Source organism: Odontesthes bonariensis, chromosome 13, assembly GCF_027942865.1.
Source record: "Odontesthes bonariensis isolate fOdoBon6 chromosome 13, fOdoBon6.hap1, whole genome shotgun sequence".
NCBI classification, from domain to species: domain Eukaryota; kingdom Metazoa; phylum Chordata; class Actinopteri; order Atheriniformes; family Atherinopsidae; genus Odontesthes; species Odontesthes bonariensis.
The window spans coordinates 22,133,158-22,148,786 of NC_134518.1; the positions used below are offsets into that span (position 1 = coordinate 22,133,158).

General features: G+C 40.6%; 2 protein-coding genes across 2 annotated transcripts in view; both read left to right on the forward strand.

The window, feature by feature from the left end:
* The first annotated feature begins 4,166 nt into the window (after nt 1-4,166).
* On the forward strand, nt 4,167-8,566 carry rom1b (retinal outer segment membrane protein 1b). The gene is made up of 5 exons (XM_075480673.1): nt 4,167-4,316; nt 5,425-5,667; nt 6,171-6,358; nt 6,882-7,128; nt 8,330-8,566. The coding sequence occupies exons 1-5, from the start codon at nt 4,167-4,169 to the stop codon at nt 8,564-8,566; spliced, it is 1,065 nt and encodes a 354-aa protein (XP_075336788.1).
* Nucleotides 8,567-11,803: 3,237 nt separating this feature from the next.
* ccdc88b (coiled-coil domain containing 88B) overlaps nt 11,804-15,629 on the forward strand; it is a 49,545-nt gene continuing 45,719 nt past the window's right edge. Inside the window, exons 1-2 of the mRNA XM_075481568.1 lie at nt 11,804-12,232; nt 13,381-13,529. Coding sequence (XP_075337683.1) covers nt 12,173-12,232; nt 13,381-13,529 — 209 coding nt within the window. The 5' untranslated portion in view covers nt 11,804-12,172. The remainder of the gene's footprint in view (nt 12,233-13,380; nt 13,530-15,629) is intronic.

Here is a 15,629-nt window from a genome sequence, read left to right on the forward strand (position 1 = left end):
TGCTCACTCTTTTCTTTTTGCTCCCTTTCTTTTATTCAGCTTCACATAGTTGGACTCCTTCACCAAATGCATGCTTTTACATGTCAATCAAGATTGAATGCTGATCTAACTTAATAATGTTTCTATTTTTCAGCAAACAAAGAAATAAAAAACAGCAGGGATAAGCATAAAAGTACAAGCTGATCATTTACCAAAAAAAAAAAAACACCCAAAAAAAGGTTTAACCTTTTAAATGTTTTTTTATTTCACGTCTCTGGTTTCGATAAAGCCAAAAAAAAAAAGGCTTTAGTGGAAAGATTCATTGTTAAAAAAAGCTATATTCTGAATGGATCAAAAAGCATTCACATACAAACCCTTTTCAAAAAGTTAAACAAATAGAATCCAGTGATTTGCAAATCTTTCAAACCCTGTAGCCTACTTGATTTAAAAAGGGTTACAAACCAGAATGCTTGGATAAATTACTCAATGCCGAAACTAAACTTTGATTAAACGTTTTAACTTATTTTCTAAAAACATGCATGTTCAAGTCTGTGTTGCATCCCTTTTTCTTTTAACTGACCTTTATAAGCATTTAAAAGCTGAGGAGAAGAGCAGATGTACTTCTGAAAGTAAAATGTTTTCCACTGTGACTTGATAGAAGATTTTAAACTGCTCAACAACTTCCACTGACATACTTTGTGTCATAATACACAAAATGATCTTAATCATTGATCATTGATCATTTTTGATTTATGAAACTATAATAGTTTCCCATTTCACCTCAGTGCAATTTAACCCGCCACTGGTCCAGAGAACTCAGTTGCTTTTTTAGATTTTGCCCATGTTTTTTCTTTGTATAGTAAACTTTAACACAAATCTTTGGACATGGCAACAAGCTTAATTCAGTAACAGTGATTTTCAGAAATGCTCCTGAGCCCATGCAATGATCTCCACTGCAGGACTGAATCTGTGTTCATTGAAGAGCTGCTCGAGGGGCTGAAGATCGCAGTGATTCAGTGTTGGAGTTCTGCCTCGTCCCCTGTGTACAGAGATTTCTGCATATTCTCAGAAACTTCTAATCATATGTTGCCTCTTCAACTGTCTCTCCAACACAAGCAGCAAGAAACCTGGGTATCATGACTGACGGCCAGTTATCCTTTGCTGACCATGTTGTATCTGCCTCTTGGTCATGTCGCTGTGCACTTTGCAACAGTGAGGCTGTAACTGCCAGTTCTTTGTACAGACTAGGGTTCTTTGGGTATATCTCACCTCAAATGTAGCAATGCCCTTGTAGCAGATATTCCTGCTTGCAAAATGAAAGCCCTATAGATGGTTCACAAGACTATGGTCAAGTCACTAATGCTTGCCTACAAACAACCAGCTATCTAAACTCAGTCATACAAGCTTATGCTGCTTCTAAACAGAACTTTTTTTTTTTGTGGTTCTGCGTTGGTAGAACGAGTCACCAAATGCTATCAGAGCAGGGTCGTTGCTTTCTGCCTGCAAGAATCTCTTGAAGTCTCATCTCCTCAGAGAACACCTTCTCCTAACTCTTCCAACACACCTAACTTGCCTGGATTCACTTGCACTTCTGCACCTGCTCCACTTATTCCCAGTCATTCAAATTGATTAAGCAACTAATGTACAAACCAAGGTTTCTTACTGCACTGAAGCTTGAATTTAGTTTCTCACTTGTGAGTTTCTTTGGGAAACAGCATCTGCTAAATAATTCAATTTAAATGTGAATTATTGAAACAATTGTTTCCCTGATGTACAAAACATTTCATTGTTTTTTGCATTTCGCACAGTGTCCCAACGTATCTGTGAGCAGTACTGTAGAGAGTGTGCCATCATTTTCAAACCCTGGCATGTGCTTGTTGAGCTATCTGACTGACATTGCCAACGTGCCACATGAGGGCTAAACAAGTTTGTATATTGTGCAAACATGAACAAATCTTTCGATCGTCCTCACAATTTCAAAACAACACAGAAGATGTGACCAGCAGCAGTTCTTTTGAAGAACTTTTATGGTTTGTAGATCTGAGATAAGAGTTGGTGTGTGTGTTGTAAGAGCTGGTAACGCGAGACTGGCTGCAACCTAACTAGAGCTCTGTTTCAAGCTGTCATAAATACTTATAAGAACAGTTTAATCCTATTGATCCAACCCCACCAACCTCCCTCCCTGTTGCACTGTATTTATAATCCCCTACAAGCAAAACTCCTGTCTAACTTTCTCTTTACATGAACAAGCCCCCAACACACTCCCTGGAATCCTTCTGTGAACAACACTTATCTAGTTTCTGTAAGCAAATCAGTTGGCTTTCTTACATCAACTCATCACATTGGATGTAGTCATAACTCTGCATTCATTTGAAAAATGCAGGCAAAATTAGAACATTTTCTCCCATTTTTGAAAAGTAAATTACATTGGATTGTTGGGTCATTGTTAAGCTAAAGCAGATAAGACGGCAGGTTTTATTTTCAATTTAACACAAAGCAGCGGGGGCAGAGTTGGCTCAAGGAATGCTAAGTGAGTAGTCAGTTGGGTTTAAGTTAAAACTGTTTAAGGACATTGTGCGTTGAATAAAGGTAAAATACAGCGTTTAATTATATCAGACTGTCCATGCTGGACAATTCTGCACATTCATGATGTGTTGGTCAGCCACAGAAGCACCTTCAGTCAGAGACTTATTGCACCACGCTGCACCCCGGAGCGCCACAGGAAGTCATTCCTGCCTGTGGCCATCAAACTGTATAATTCCAGTGTCTGACAGTTATTCATCTCATTATTTATTATTTATTTATTTCATTACTTCACTATGTGCAATAACCCGGTCATGTGCAATAATAATAATAATTAGGTACTGAGCAGCATTGTAAATACTGTTTATTGTATATACTGAGATTTTCCTTATCTTATTTTTATTCTTATATCTTATTTTTACACTGTTTATATGGAAATTACACCCCTCCCATATTAACAGTGTATTAAATACACTGTTAATATGGGAGGGGTGTAATTTTATTTTACTGTATGGGATTGTAATTTTGCTTTATCTTTACTTTATCTTATTTTGTCTTATTGTATTATATTTATTTTGCTCTATTGTATTTCCTGACTTAATCTTTTTTTCTGTAAACGAGTGGACTGCAGAAAAGGAATTTCCCGCAAGGGATTAATAAAGTAATTCTGATTCTGAGAGGCTGATATGTGTGGGCCTTTTTTTAAATGAGTCCAACCTCTCTCCGGCTGACTACATGTTACTTTTTAGCCTTATTAGAAAATGAAAACATTAAAAGACTAGACCTAGATTAAGTCCCACAGCCTAAAATGTCATGATGTTTTTACAATCTCCTCAACATCAACAGAGCCCATTCTGTTCTGATAGATGTCAGGTAAGACCACCTGTCAAAATAGTCCAATAGGCCTGCCCATACTATGTGTCTATCAGAACAAGTTTGCTGATCAGACATTGGCCTGCTTTCCAATTGGCCCCTGGGCTTTAATAGGATCCAAAGGACTCTGTTGGAGGATTACGGTTCCAAACTCTCGACTTTGGCCAGTCTCTCTTTGTCCTCCGACCATGGGTACAGCGGTTTAGGGGGGCGCCGCGCACCACAGACCCAGACGGGCGCCATCAAAAGACAACATCACAGCAAGAGGAAAAAATCAGTGGTTTCAACTTGAAGAGAAGACGACGACGACGACGGAGGGACCAACAACTTGAAGTGAAAACTTGTCATATCTGAGAAAAGGATTATCTATGTCATCCAACCTTCATTAATCATATTTTTTTTCACATTTTGAAAATTGTTACTGCTCTGATTTGGATTATCAAGAATCTTTTTTGGACAATTTCAGTAACCGAGTGAAAGAATTTGGATTATCCCCGAAGGTCGACTGTGTCCTTTACCATCTCAGGGATCTACCTGCTTATCTCCTCCACCTGGAACAACTTAGATGAGCTCAACCTGCTTATAACTCATTAAACAACAAGCGTAAGGCCTACACCAACCACTGAACCATTCTAGCAGCAGCACAATTTCTGGAACACTGAAACCACTCTTTTGTGAGCGCTGTTGGCCTTGTATCTCCACCTCTGGATAAACTTGACTCCAAAAGTTGACTCCATCCTATCTTACCCTTCTCTCTTGTCTTTGCACTGATCATTGCATGGTAGTGAGCCATGACGCTGTTGAAGATGAAGTTCAACCAGCAGAGACGGGTGCGGCTGGCGCAGGGCCTGTGGCTGATGTCCTGGATGGCAGTGATGTGTGGGGCCTTCGTCTTTTGTCTGGGGGTTTACCTCAAGATAGAGCTTCTTCGTAGGGCTGAGGTAGAGCAAGAAATATACTCATATGGACGCAAACAGACGCAAAGTTAAACAAATATGGGATCGTACGCTCAGACTTGCCTTTGAGGGCTGTGAATCTGCTGAGCTGTGTTGCTCTTGTCACTTTTTATTGAAACTTGGTTTTAATACGTGAATGCAAAGTGTACAGCATACAAGTGTAAACATACACAGTCATGCATGTTCAGATATTCGGAGGGAGTGAACTAAAAAGCATCTTTTAAACATCAGCACTACAATCTCATTAACATGGAATGTGTGTATTGATTAGTAATGTGACCAGCAGGTGAAGGTTATGGCCTCTAGTTCAAGCTAACTAGTCACTGCACTACATTCATCACTGATAGATTTGGACAGGTTGGAAGAATTGATATCCAGTTGCCTACACAGGAAAGCCGCAGGACGTAAACACACGCCTTCAGATATCTATTGATCTCGAATGAGAGAATCAGATTTTTTAACCCTCAGTCTGCACCGCAGATGTGATGTAGGGATTGCTGCAGTGAGTGAAGTAAAAGTAGCATTTCCACTGTGAGGAGAAAGAGGTGGAAGGAATCTGAAGGATCTTAAAGAGTGATTCACAAGCTTAATCCTCCTCTGTACTTGGTCGACAAGCATGTCATTTCTACGGTTTGTTTTTTCCTTTTGTTGCACTTGTTCACATGGTGTAGACATATGTAACCGCAGTTTGTTGTATGGATAATACCAGGACTATGTTAGAAGGTGGCAGTACTGGCTCTATCTGTTAGTTTTTAACTGTAATCTTAAAACAAAAAAGGGGCAAAGGTGCTTTGTGGCTGGCAGGCTTTTAGGATCTCATTCAATAATAAACATAGCCCATGATTGACTTCTGCCGTAACAAGGGCAACGAATGACATCTATCATCGTATTGCTACATGGGTGCTCCATCCAGCCCATTAGCTGCTAATTGAATTTCTTGGCCGCACAGTTTGATTTTACAGGAGATAAGGTTAATTGAATGCAGGATTACTACCTGATAAAGTGGGTGGAGGAAATGAGAAAGTGACTTGCAGTTCTCTGAGGATCTTGTTACAGCTGTTATCTTTGACTTTTCTTTCTTTTTTTTCCCGAGGTGATGGACAACGCAGAGATTCATGTGGTGCCCAACATCTTGATAATGGTGGGCTTGGCCTCCATCGGCACCAACTGGGTTGCCACTCGGGTGTGTCAGGACTCCCTGGATGCAACCCGCTTCCCCCGCTGGAAAGTTCTCCTGCTACCCTGGTTTGCTGTAGCCGCATTGCTGTGTTGTCTGCTCGTGGCAGTGGTGGTGCTCAGCTACGCCCTGCAGGGACGCCTGGAAGAGTCACTGAAGGTGGGGATCACAAGGGGGGCGTTAATGATTTTTTAGAGGGACAGGTCAAGGGGTAAAGTAGGTGCCAGAAAATTTAAGAGATCTGTCCAAAGCAAAGCACAAAATGGACTGTCAGCAAGGTTCCTGAATGTAAGATAAAGATGTGAGCTCTCAGGGGGATTGGGCATGAAAGTAAAGGCTGTTTAATGGTGCAAAACAAAACAAAACAAAACAAAACACTGTGTGTACATTCTTTTAACTTTCAAAAATCGTGCATTTTTCACTGTTTCAAATTTCAACAAACCATATTGTGAGGGATTAGAGCTCCTACCATTTTCTCCACTCTCACCCAAAAACCATCCATAATTTAAGGATACAGCACTCAACATTCGACTGATAATCTTTAAAAATGTCTTCTCTATTGACCACTAGAAACACAACAAGTAAGATTTTTGACACACAACACAATAGATCATTCTGAGCAACATCACGTAAATCATCAATTTCTTCCTCTTCACTGTCAGGAGGGCCTGAGGAATGGCATCCGCTTCTACAAGGACACAGACGTGCCTGGCCGCTGTTTCCAAAAAGAGACCATTGATCGTCTGCAGATGGACTTTCGCTGTTGCGGAAACAACAACTTCAAAGACTGGTTCGAGGTTCAGTGGGTCAGCAACAGATATCTGGATTTCACCTCCCAGGAAGTCAAAGAGTGAGTGAATGATAGCATTTTATGGGATGTTGAAAGGCCCGATTGAAAGCAAAGAAACTGAGATGAGAGGTAAATGGGAAAGATGGCAATAGAGGTCTGAGTGAGTGGCACAGGAGTACACTTCTCATCCAAAAAGGTCGAGTAGTATATTACAAAGAGGGAGGAAGAATGATTTGAAGTGTGTTAAAAATAGACCTGGCCTTTTCTTTTGAAGAGAGTGACAGCAGAAGATGGGAAGGTTGAAACGCACAGAGAAAGGTTGGTCAAAGATGAAATAAGTGAAAAGGACTGAGTAAATGGAGAGGTTGTGACATGGTGACAATGCATTGACAGGCTGTTCACTTCTCGCTGAGTGTGCATTCAGCTAAAAGTCAGGTCTTCAACGTTTTCTGTGTTACTTCTCCCAAACTGAATTTTCCTCCTAACTTTTATCCTTCCCGCCTTGTCTCATCTTACTCCTCATCTGTTTATGACCCCATTTCATCTGTGTCTCTGCTGTTGTCCCTCTTTCTTACGTCTGCAGTCGCATCCGAAGTAACGTGGACCGCCGTTACCTGTTGGATGGCGTTCCTTTCAGCTGCTGTAACCCTTCCTCCCCTCGGCCCTGCCTGCGGTACCACCTGACAGACAACCATGCCCACTTTAACTACGACTACCAGGGCGAGGAGCTCAACCTGCACCCCCGCGGCTGTAGGAAGGCTCTGGTCGACTACTACATGGGCTTGTTGAATTCAACTGGTCCTGGTGTGCTGTCAGTCATCTTAATTCAGGTGGGTAACTTAAAGCACTGGGCAATCTATTGATGTTCTAAAATAAAGAAAAAACAATCTGAATCAGCCTAAGGAAAGCCAAGTTTTGGCTCTGTTCTGGCAGCAATTCATTTTGAGAGTTGGCCAGGTTATGCGTGTACAGATTTTGGCTACACTGGGGTAGAACTGGCAAGTTTAGCCACACTTGCACCAACTATGGCCAGTGTCTAACGGTCTGAATTTGGGCAAAATACCAACCCAGTTTTTAGCACTCAGACTTGAGCCAGGCAGATTCTGTGGTGCCATTCGTAGTGTATTTAGGTCAAATATACTACATATAACAGCACAGTTGGTTAAATGGTCCCATACTTTTTTCTTCATCAATCACTGTGCACAATACTTAGAGATGGAAAAACAAACAAAGCAGAATTTTAAATGCTGGTTGTCTCCTGATGCAAAGACTGCTGTGACATCAGAAACGATAACATCATTGACAAACATTGATTTCTGCCTTTTAATCAAACATGCATTGTCACCTCTTTGCAAAGTCACAGTATTGATGGCATATCCATTTCAAAAGACCTCAGGCTGGAACAGGAGGCTCACACACATCCAACATAACGCACAAACTGCCTACGGCTAATCACACATTCTATTCCTCTAAATGCAACAGCTCAATGTTATGGTTTCCTGCTCCACTTTGACTGGGACAGATGGTTGCCATGATACTGAGGGATCAAGCGGAGCTAAACAGCCTCTTTTTCAACCAGAAGTCTCAGTTCTTTGCCAAAAGTGGCTTTGAATCATTTTACCACACAGCTGACAAAAAAAGGGGAAGAGGAAGCATGAGATAAAAACATGTGAAAAGCTGACTTCATCACGTCCCTCATTCTTTGTTGCTTCATGAAGACTGCAGCAATGTTCTCTAATGTTTGGATTTCAAACTTTGAGGAAAATTCTTTTGATCCAGGGGACAATGTGAAAATGATCAGGGCGAGTAAAGGAGCATTGAAATAGCTTCCCTTTGCCCGACTGGGAGGAAAAGCACAAATGTGACATTCATAGTACTTTAACCTTTATCATTAAACTTTCAAGTGAGAAAACATTGGATGAGACTGCCCTATACTTCATAGGTCTGACCACTTATTTGGTGGTAAACAGTGTTCACTAACATTTTAGAAACACAGTGCTTACAGTATCTTTGTGGCTTCTTTCTCTCAAGATGTCGGTGTTTCTGAGCCTGCGATACCTGCAGACGGCTGTGGAGGGAGCCCTGGATCTGGAGAATCCAGAGGATGAAAGTGAGGGTTATATCCTGGAGAAGGGTGTGAAGGAAACCTTTGAAGATGTCAAACTCCAGATCCTTGGTTTGCTAAAGTTTGGGCAGGTTGACCCCACTGAGGAGGCGCCTGTGGATGAAGATGCAGAGAAGGCTGCCTCCCCTAGTCCTGACAGCTAGAGGAGAGAATTATTTTAACGTGAGCTGAGGAGGACGGAATGCAGGGTGGGGGGAATGTGTCTGTTTTTGTTTTTTGGTTGTGTGACTTGGTGCTCCACCACTGCAGCAACCGCAGCTCCCTCGCACATGGCCGAAACACAGTAACACATAGGGGATCTTATCAGGCCCTGCACAGACACCAACAAACATCTCTTCTGTGCAGGACATCGTGAACATCAGAGAACCTGCTCAGGAGATGTGTAGTACTTTTTGTTGTGTCTAGAAGAGAGTACATTCACTTTAAACAGGTATAGCTTGAACACACAAAAACACATTTGGTAAGTTTTGATTCAAATTTGGCAAAGTTACGATCACATGATGCTAAAATTTATCCCATGTGCACTGTATATTCATCTCACAGCTGTAGAATTTGTACTGAACTGCAATGAATTGCTTAGGAACCTGTTAAACTGGTAACGCACATGAATAATATATTAAAGGTAGAAGTTTTTAACTGCTTTGTAGTGTCGGCTTCCTTTTGTACATGTAATACAATAGAGGCGTGTGTAAACTGTGGGCTATCTGAGTTCAACACAGAGAGTTGGATTAAGAGTGTGTGTTTGCGTGTATATATGTATGTGAGTGTGGTGGCCTATATGAAGCTGTCATCATGTCTATTCTGGCAGCTCTGATACAATCTGATAATCCTGATGTAGTTAATCCCAGAAATGCTGCACAGGCGGTATCAGCACACCCCAGCAGCACACAGGAACACACTCTTCCATACAGCGGCAGCAACAGCACACTGTTACAACGTGTGAAATCATGAGAGAGAACAGTGTTTACATGCTTTTTTATTTGCAAAGTACATATCATGGTGATCTGTCCTAGTTACAGGTTTATCCAGTGTGTGCTCATTCTTCTTAAATAAAATCTCTATCACAGAATAATTTCAATGAATGTCTTATTTGGTTCCTAACAAACAAATGGCAACGCTCAAAGGAGTGAGGCTGAAAGTTTGGTTTCAGTCTCAAACCTTTAAAAATATGACCTACCCTCAAATGCTATTACAGTAATGCAGTGGAGGATAAAAGTGATTTACTGTAGCTAGTTCTCTTAGATAATTACCACAAAATAAAGTGATTATATAAACAAGCATAAATATGAATTAATTTATTGTTACAGGTAAGTTTGCCACCTATTTATCCTGCCAAAAGAACTCAGAATAATGCCCTCATACCACATCGATAATACTCTACACGCAGTGAGAGAAAAAGGTTATTTGACAGCTTTACTCAGCTGGAATGAATCTACAAAATTAATGTCTCGAGTGTGGATTTTCTCAGTGTTAGAGATAACTCTGCCTCCACATTTCACTTATCAGGACTAAAACTTGTATAACACATACAATGCAACATAAAATGTAATTCAACACCTAACCAGAATGCTTACTAAAATAAGGAGGCATAGTCTATCAGTTTCTTGATCTAGTTTGTTTGATGCAGCCACCACAGGCTCACTTTGTTCAAAGAGGAGCATTGTCTTCATTAACTACAGACCTCTACAGTTTGAGAAGGACTCAGGTATCTTATAATGATTAAACCAAAGTGAAGGAGGGGTCCTGTCAAGCTGAAACAGTGGGACATTTTAATGCACCAGGGAGAGCAATGTCACAGCACACGGGTAAATGTGCAATTAAGAAAAGTACACTCGAAGAAAACAAGAACTTGACATTAAAAAATTTTTTGGAGCCTATAACAACAATAATAAGGGCCAAATAATACTTTATAATAAAGGTACAATTATTCCATATTCAACAAAACTACACATTTTGATTTAATGCCTTTGATGAACTTCTCTGTAAGAGGGTCTGTGCCTTTTTTATAGAAAATATGAGGCCCCCTTTGAAAAAATATAACACCAGCAGACAATTTTTTATGTGTTTTTATGATCAGAGGAAGCACCACAGGCCTCCCCATTAAACTGAAAAAAACGTATTCTGGATAGACTCACAATTCAAAAGGCCGGTCACCTTTGGTTTTAAAATCGAAACGGGGGCAGAAAAGAAGCCTTGAGATTGAAAAGGCCAACCACTTGAAAAATGGACCGAGCAATTCTATACATACAGGTGCCATTTCATGAAGGGCCTGATATGTGAACAATAAAAATTTTAAATTAGTTCTGATTGTTCTGGCAGCCAATGAAAATTTGGGGTGATGGGTGACTGTTGGCTAGTTTTTTTTTAAATTCCAGACCAACTGAACAGATGGCATACAGGGACTAAGTGAAACAGCTAAAGAGGGACTTACAGTAACCTCAATGAGAAAATATCAACATATATTCCTGAGTTTCCAGGAGATTGGCTGAAAAAAAGTTACTGGTTGAACTAAAGGTCATCCTTCTTTATCTTGAACATGACTCTGAGCACTGGCAGAGGAGGTTAATAGCCTCCTGCTGGCTTTAAATCCAGTCTCGCTCAGAGGTTTTGTCATGAAATTTTTCTCCATTTGAGGAGCATTTTTTATAATTTTTCACTTTTCAGTGTAAATTTGAATGAAATTGTGGCTCATTTAATTACAGGAAAACTGCACAAGGCATTAACAAGACCACACCCTCAGTCATTACACAATACAAATGACTTTGAAAATGATTCAGTGGAATGAGCTGCTCATTCCACTGAATCATTTTCAAAGTCATATAAAGTTTAATGCTCATTATGAGCATTAAACTTTATATGGTTTAGAGCTGGAAAATGTGCTACAAATAACGACAAAGTCAGAATTAGCTTTCGCTTTTATGAATACAGACACCTTTTAACTCAGAAAAACAACGTCCTGCGCTGTTCTCAAAGCCCCTAAAAGCCCTCAAAACAAGGCATATCCTTCCAAAATTTTAAGTATTTTTTGGGCGATGCTCCACCTCTTCACAAAGTTTCAATTCTGAAATTATGTCTCATGGCTTCAAACAGAGCAGCAAACAGCCCCGTTGCATATGCATGTTTCCACAAATGATTTTGTCACGGAAATAATGATGTAATTTATTTCAAGTGAGAAACAAATCGGAAATGACCTCTTCAACCACTGGAGGTCACTGTTGCACAGTGCTGAAATCACACCTGAATGTCACATCTGAACTTTGAGGTGATTAGTTCAGTCACGTTGTTTTCAGACACACAAGATTAGTAAATTGTATACGTAACACAAAACTAACAGTGTAATACTGGAGTGTAGTGGGATAAAAGAGTAAATGGTATAGGCCGGTGTGTCTAAAGACTCAACTGTTATGGTGCATTTCTGCACACAAAACTCTCCCTCCCCTCCTGGAAAGATCTGCGTGTATGGGGGACGAGATGTGGAGGGTGTGTTAAAAAGAAGAAGAAAAAAAAAAAAAGACCGCAGCATGTGCTTTTTGAGAAATTCCGGTGCGGTTTTGCAATGAAACTAACTGACACACAGTCAGAGAGGAAGAGACACCGAGGTGGAGGGAGGGGAAGGGCCGCAGAAATGTCAAACTACTGCAATTGACGCAAGATGGATTCTCGCTCTTTGATTCATTACAAACTCAAAGTTGATGAGATTTTGTAATTAGTTGCCTGCAGCAGGGTTTCGCTGCCCTTGTAACACAACAATGGAGTCTAACATTAAGGAGATAATAGAGGAATTCATGGGAGGTGCGCTGGCGCAATGGGTATGTCACTTACCGTTTGTCACGTTGAAGGAGAGAAAAGATCGTCATTTCTAGAAGCAGAGTGAGGAGTAAGACATGGGATAATAAACTGAGTAGAAACCGGCCTTTGTTAGTGTCCATCTCTGCGTTAAACTACGCACCAGCCGATCATTTCTATTCAGAAATACTTCTGATATATTTTAGAGCAGTCTGTATTTCGATTCCGTTCAGATAAATAAATATCAAAGTTAGACTCGAATAAATGAAATAAATAGCCCTGACTTCTTTTTGTTGTGCACAGAAAAGCAACACTACTTCTCCTTTTGGCAGCTTCCCTTGCCTCTTAATGACCAGCTTTTCCCCCCTCCTGTTAGTTTTGACACTTCCGTATCCTCGGGCTGTTTTGAATCTGAAAACAACACGAATTTATCTTCAGTGTATTCATGACAGCACACTCACAGTGAAATCACTTGAGGATTTGGTGCTTCTGTAAATTTCAAGCTGGCATTTCCTCACGTGAAGCCAGTCAGCTTCAGAGGATTTCATCCTTCTGGTCAGTGAACAGTGTATATGGTGTATTGTGATACTGAGCTGAACCTTGTGAGGATATTCTCCTGGGCTGCTGACCATTTCCAGTTTGGGGGTCAGAGAGGTCAGGTTCATTGGAATCCCTGCAGCTGCAATAGGTTTTAGTTTTTGCTCAAACGCACTTCAGCAGCTCAGTTACTCACTGAGAGTTTTCACCCTGCTTCTCATATCTTGTTGGACAGCTGCTGTAACTGCTCTGCCACCCCGTCACACTGGGTCTGGAGCTGCTCAGCCTTACCGTATCAGGTTTGTTACCAAAGAACAGTTTTTAGAAGGTGCAGGTGGGGGGAAAAATCTCATTAAATTGCAGTTTGAATTGGCACAACTTGACTGAGCAGAGAGAGAGAGACCTTGGCTGCAGTCCTGCTTGGCTGCTTGTCACTGTGAAGTGCTTCGCAGTGTGAGAGCACAGATCCCACCTGTTAGGACAGGTGCACCGGCCCAAGTAGCTTCCTGTGTAAAAATGTTTGCTCCTCACTCTCTCATTCCTTCCCCCTCGCTTTCTGCACCTATTTTATGCTCCTGTCTCCGTCTATCTTGTTTTTGTCCTCCTCTTAATGATCTCTCCTGGTCTCTCGCAGGTTCAGCTGTTTGATAATATGGTGGAGAGTGATGACAGCGTCCAGCTCTACAGCCAGTACATGGAAGTGAACTCAGTTTCCCAGGATGCCAAGGAGCATTACACGAGACTGACCAATGGGGTTTTCCTCAACCAGGTCATGAGGATCATGTAAGATTGATAAAAATGTTCTTGCTTCATTGCCTTGCAGCAGCGCAGTCTGTGGTGAAAGTGGCCACTAAGACGAGATATAGAAGCACGGAGATGAAATTTTTCCATTTAGTCATTACATTTAGATTTGATAAAATAAACAAAATAAGAGGCATTTGTGAGCTGAAAAATAAGCAGTGTAATCTTACAATTGGATGCAAGTATTGATCATGGATTTTATTAAAGAGATCCAAATGTTTAAAGAGATCCGCAGTCTATTATTCAGTTAAAATGCAAGTCCCTTTTTCGAGTGAAAACCATTGAAAAAAGCATTAAGATGAAGCTTGATGAATTAAGTAATGAAATCTTTTCTACAAACTGTAGCCAACTGGACTTTGTCATACTCGTAGATGTATTAAATTGAACAGCAGGTTCAGTGAAAGTTCCCATGCATTTGAATGAAAATTGCTGATGGGTTTCTGTTTCTGTCTTTACATTGTAATAATGTCACGAAACAGAGTTACTTTCCGAGCCATTGGGATGGTTTTACAAACAGGAATCCCCCATGAATATATAATTCATATTAAAATGAGTAAAAATGGACCTAGTTTGGATTTGGAGTTGTTATTTTGAAGGTGAAGTTGCAGCTATTACTTTCACAATGGGGGCCTTGGAAAAAAAGGGCAAAAACAAGGGTGCCTGATTAATTTCAGAAGTTAGGGAGGCCATCAAACTTCTGATCTTGTATTCGAGGGACAACTGAGCTAGAGTCAACAAACCATCAGTGAGGTGAGTGTTGGTACTTCAGCCCTTTTCAGTGGAGACAATAAAAAGTAAATTCATGTAAAAAGGTAAAAGTATTCAAAATGGCACAGGAAGTTGGTGTGTTTCAATTGAAAATGAGCTTTTAATGTTAGTTAATGATACGGAAGCAAAACATCCAGCTAATGATACAGAGATCTAAAGGTTGATAGAATAGTTTGAACCTAAACATCACATAAGAACTACTTTTTCTGTAAAGAGATGTAGGCGTCCTCACCAGAGAAAGCTCAATCTTCCTTAATGTGTGTTGTAGTCTGAGCTGTGTTTTGGCAGCCAGCTCCAAGGGTATGTTAGTGCATGTGATCCCTATCATGTAGTCTGGAGTGTGTGAACTTAGAAATTTTCCTCCACTGAATAAACAGTGATCAACTAAAGTGCCTGCCATAAGAGAGGGATAATAATGGGGTCAGGGATGCTCTGGTTTCCTTGAAATAGAGCGGTCAACTACTTGCTTGAAAGACTCCAAATTAGGTTTGACTCTCCGTTTATTTTTGATCTGAAATTCTGCTGTTCTGTGCTATACCCAGTGGTTTTCCAGGGTTGAATATTGGAGCCTTCAAATTGCAGCAGCACCACAGCAGGTCCACGAAACTTTATCTTGGAAACAAGCAAGCAAACATAAAATGTAGATTAGTTTCCTGGTTTTATGGTTACCTGGCTTGCTCTACCAAATGCACCAGAGACGGATGCATTAAGTATGACTATGATAGTGTGACCAATCACTGTGTAAACTGGCTGTAAGGCACTTCTGTGTCCAGTCCCCTGAATATGTCCATGACCCACACATGCATCTGACAAATAAAGGTAAACAATGCCTTGGATCACATGTGTTACTTGTTTAAATTTTTGGGTCAAACTGAGCAGTTTGTGTCTAAAACATCAATGCCTCCTAAAAAAAAAAGAAGATATTTCCCATGTATGTATAAGTGATTGATTAATGTTTACGTGTTAAAATTCTACACCAAGATGGTGAACAGAATAAACGTCGTACCCTCCTTTTCTCCGTGCCACTGCACAGCCTCAGAGAGTTGCGAGCATGGCAACAGAATCTTAATGTTCTTTCCTCACATAAAATGTGATGTAACATTCATCACTCTCCTTTTCATAACCTTACATTGTCTGCATTTTGTGTGAAAGAATGGCTCGAGTGTACTACCCACAAATTTCTAGTGAATCAAGAAGTAGCATAGGCATCTCCGGAGGATTTCTTATCATCATTTTCAAATTTTAGCTGGAGAAATCCTTTCGTCTGCTGTCAGGCAAAACAAGATCTTAGCATTCGTCGAACAGCAGATTAAT

Coding starts and splice junctions, on each gene's coding strand:
- rom1b (XM_075480673.1), top strand. CDS start 4,167: ATGACGCTGTTGAAGATGAAGTTCAACCAGCAGAGACGGGTGCGGCTG. Junction 5,668..6,170: donor GCCTGGAAGAGTCACTGAAG/GTGGGGATCACA, acceptor CTTCACTGTCAG/GAGGGCCTGAGGAATGGCAT. Junction 6,359..6,881: donor ACCTCCCAGGAAGTCAAAGA/GTGAGTGAATGA, acceptor TTACGTCTGCAG/TCGCATCCGAAGTAACGTGG.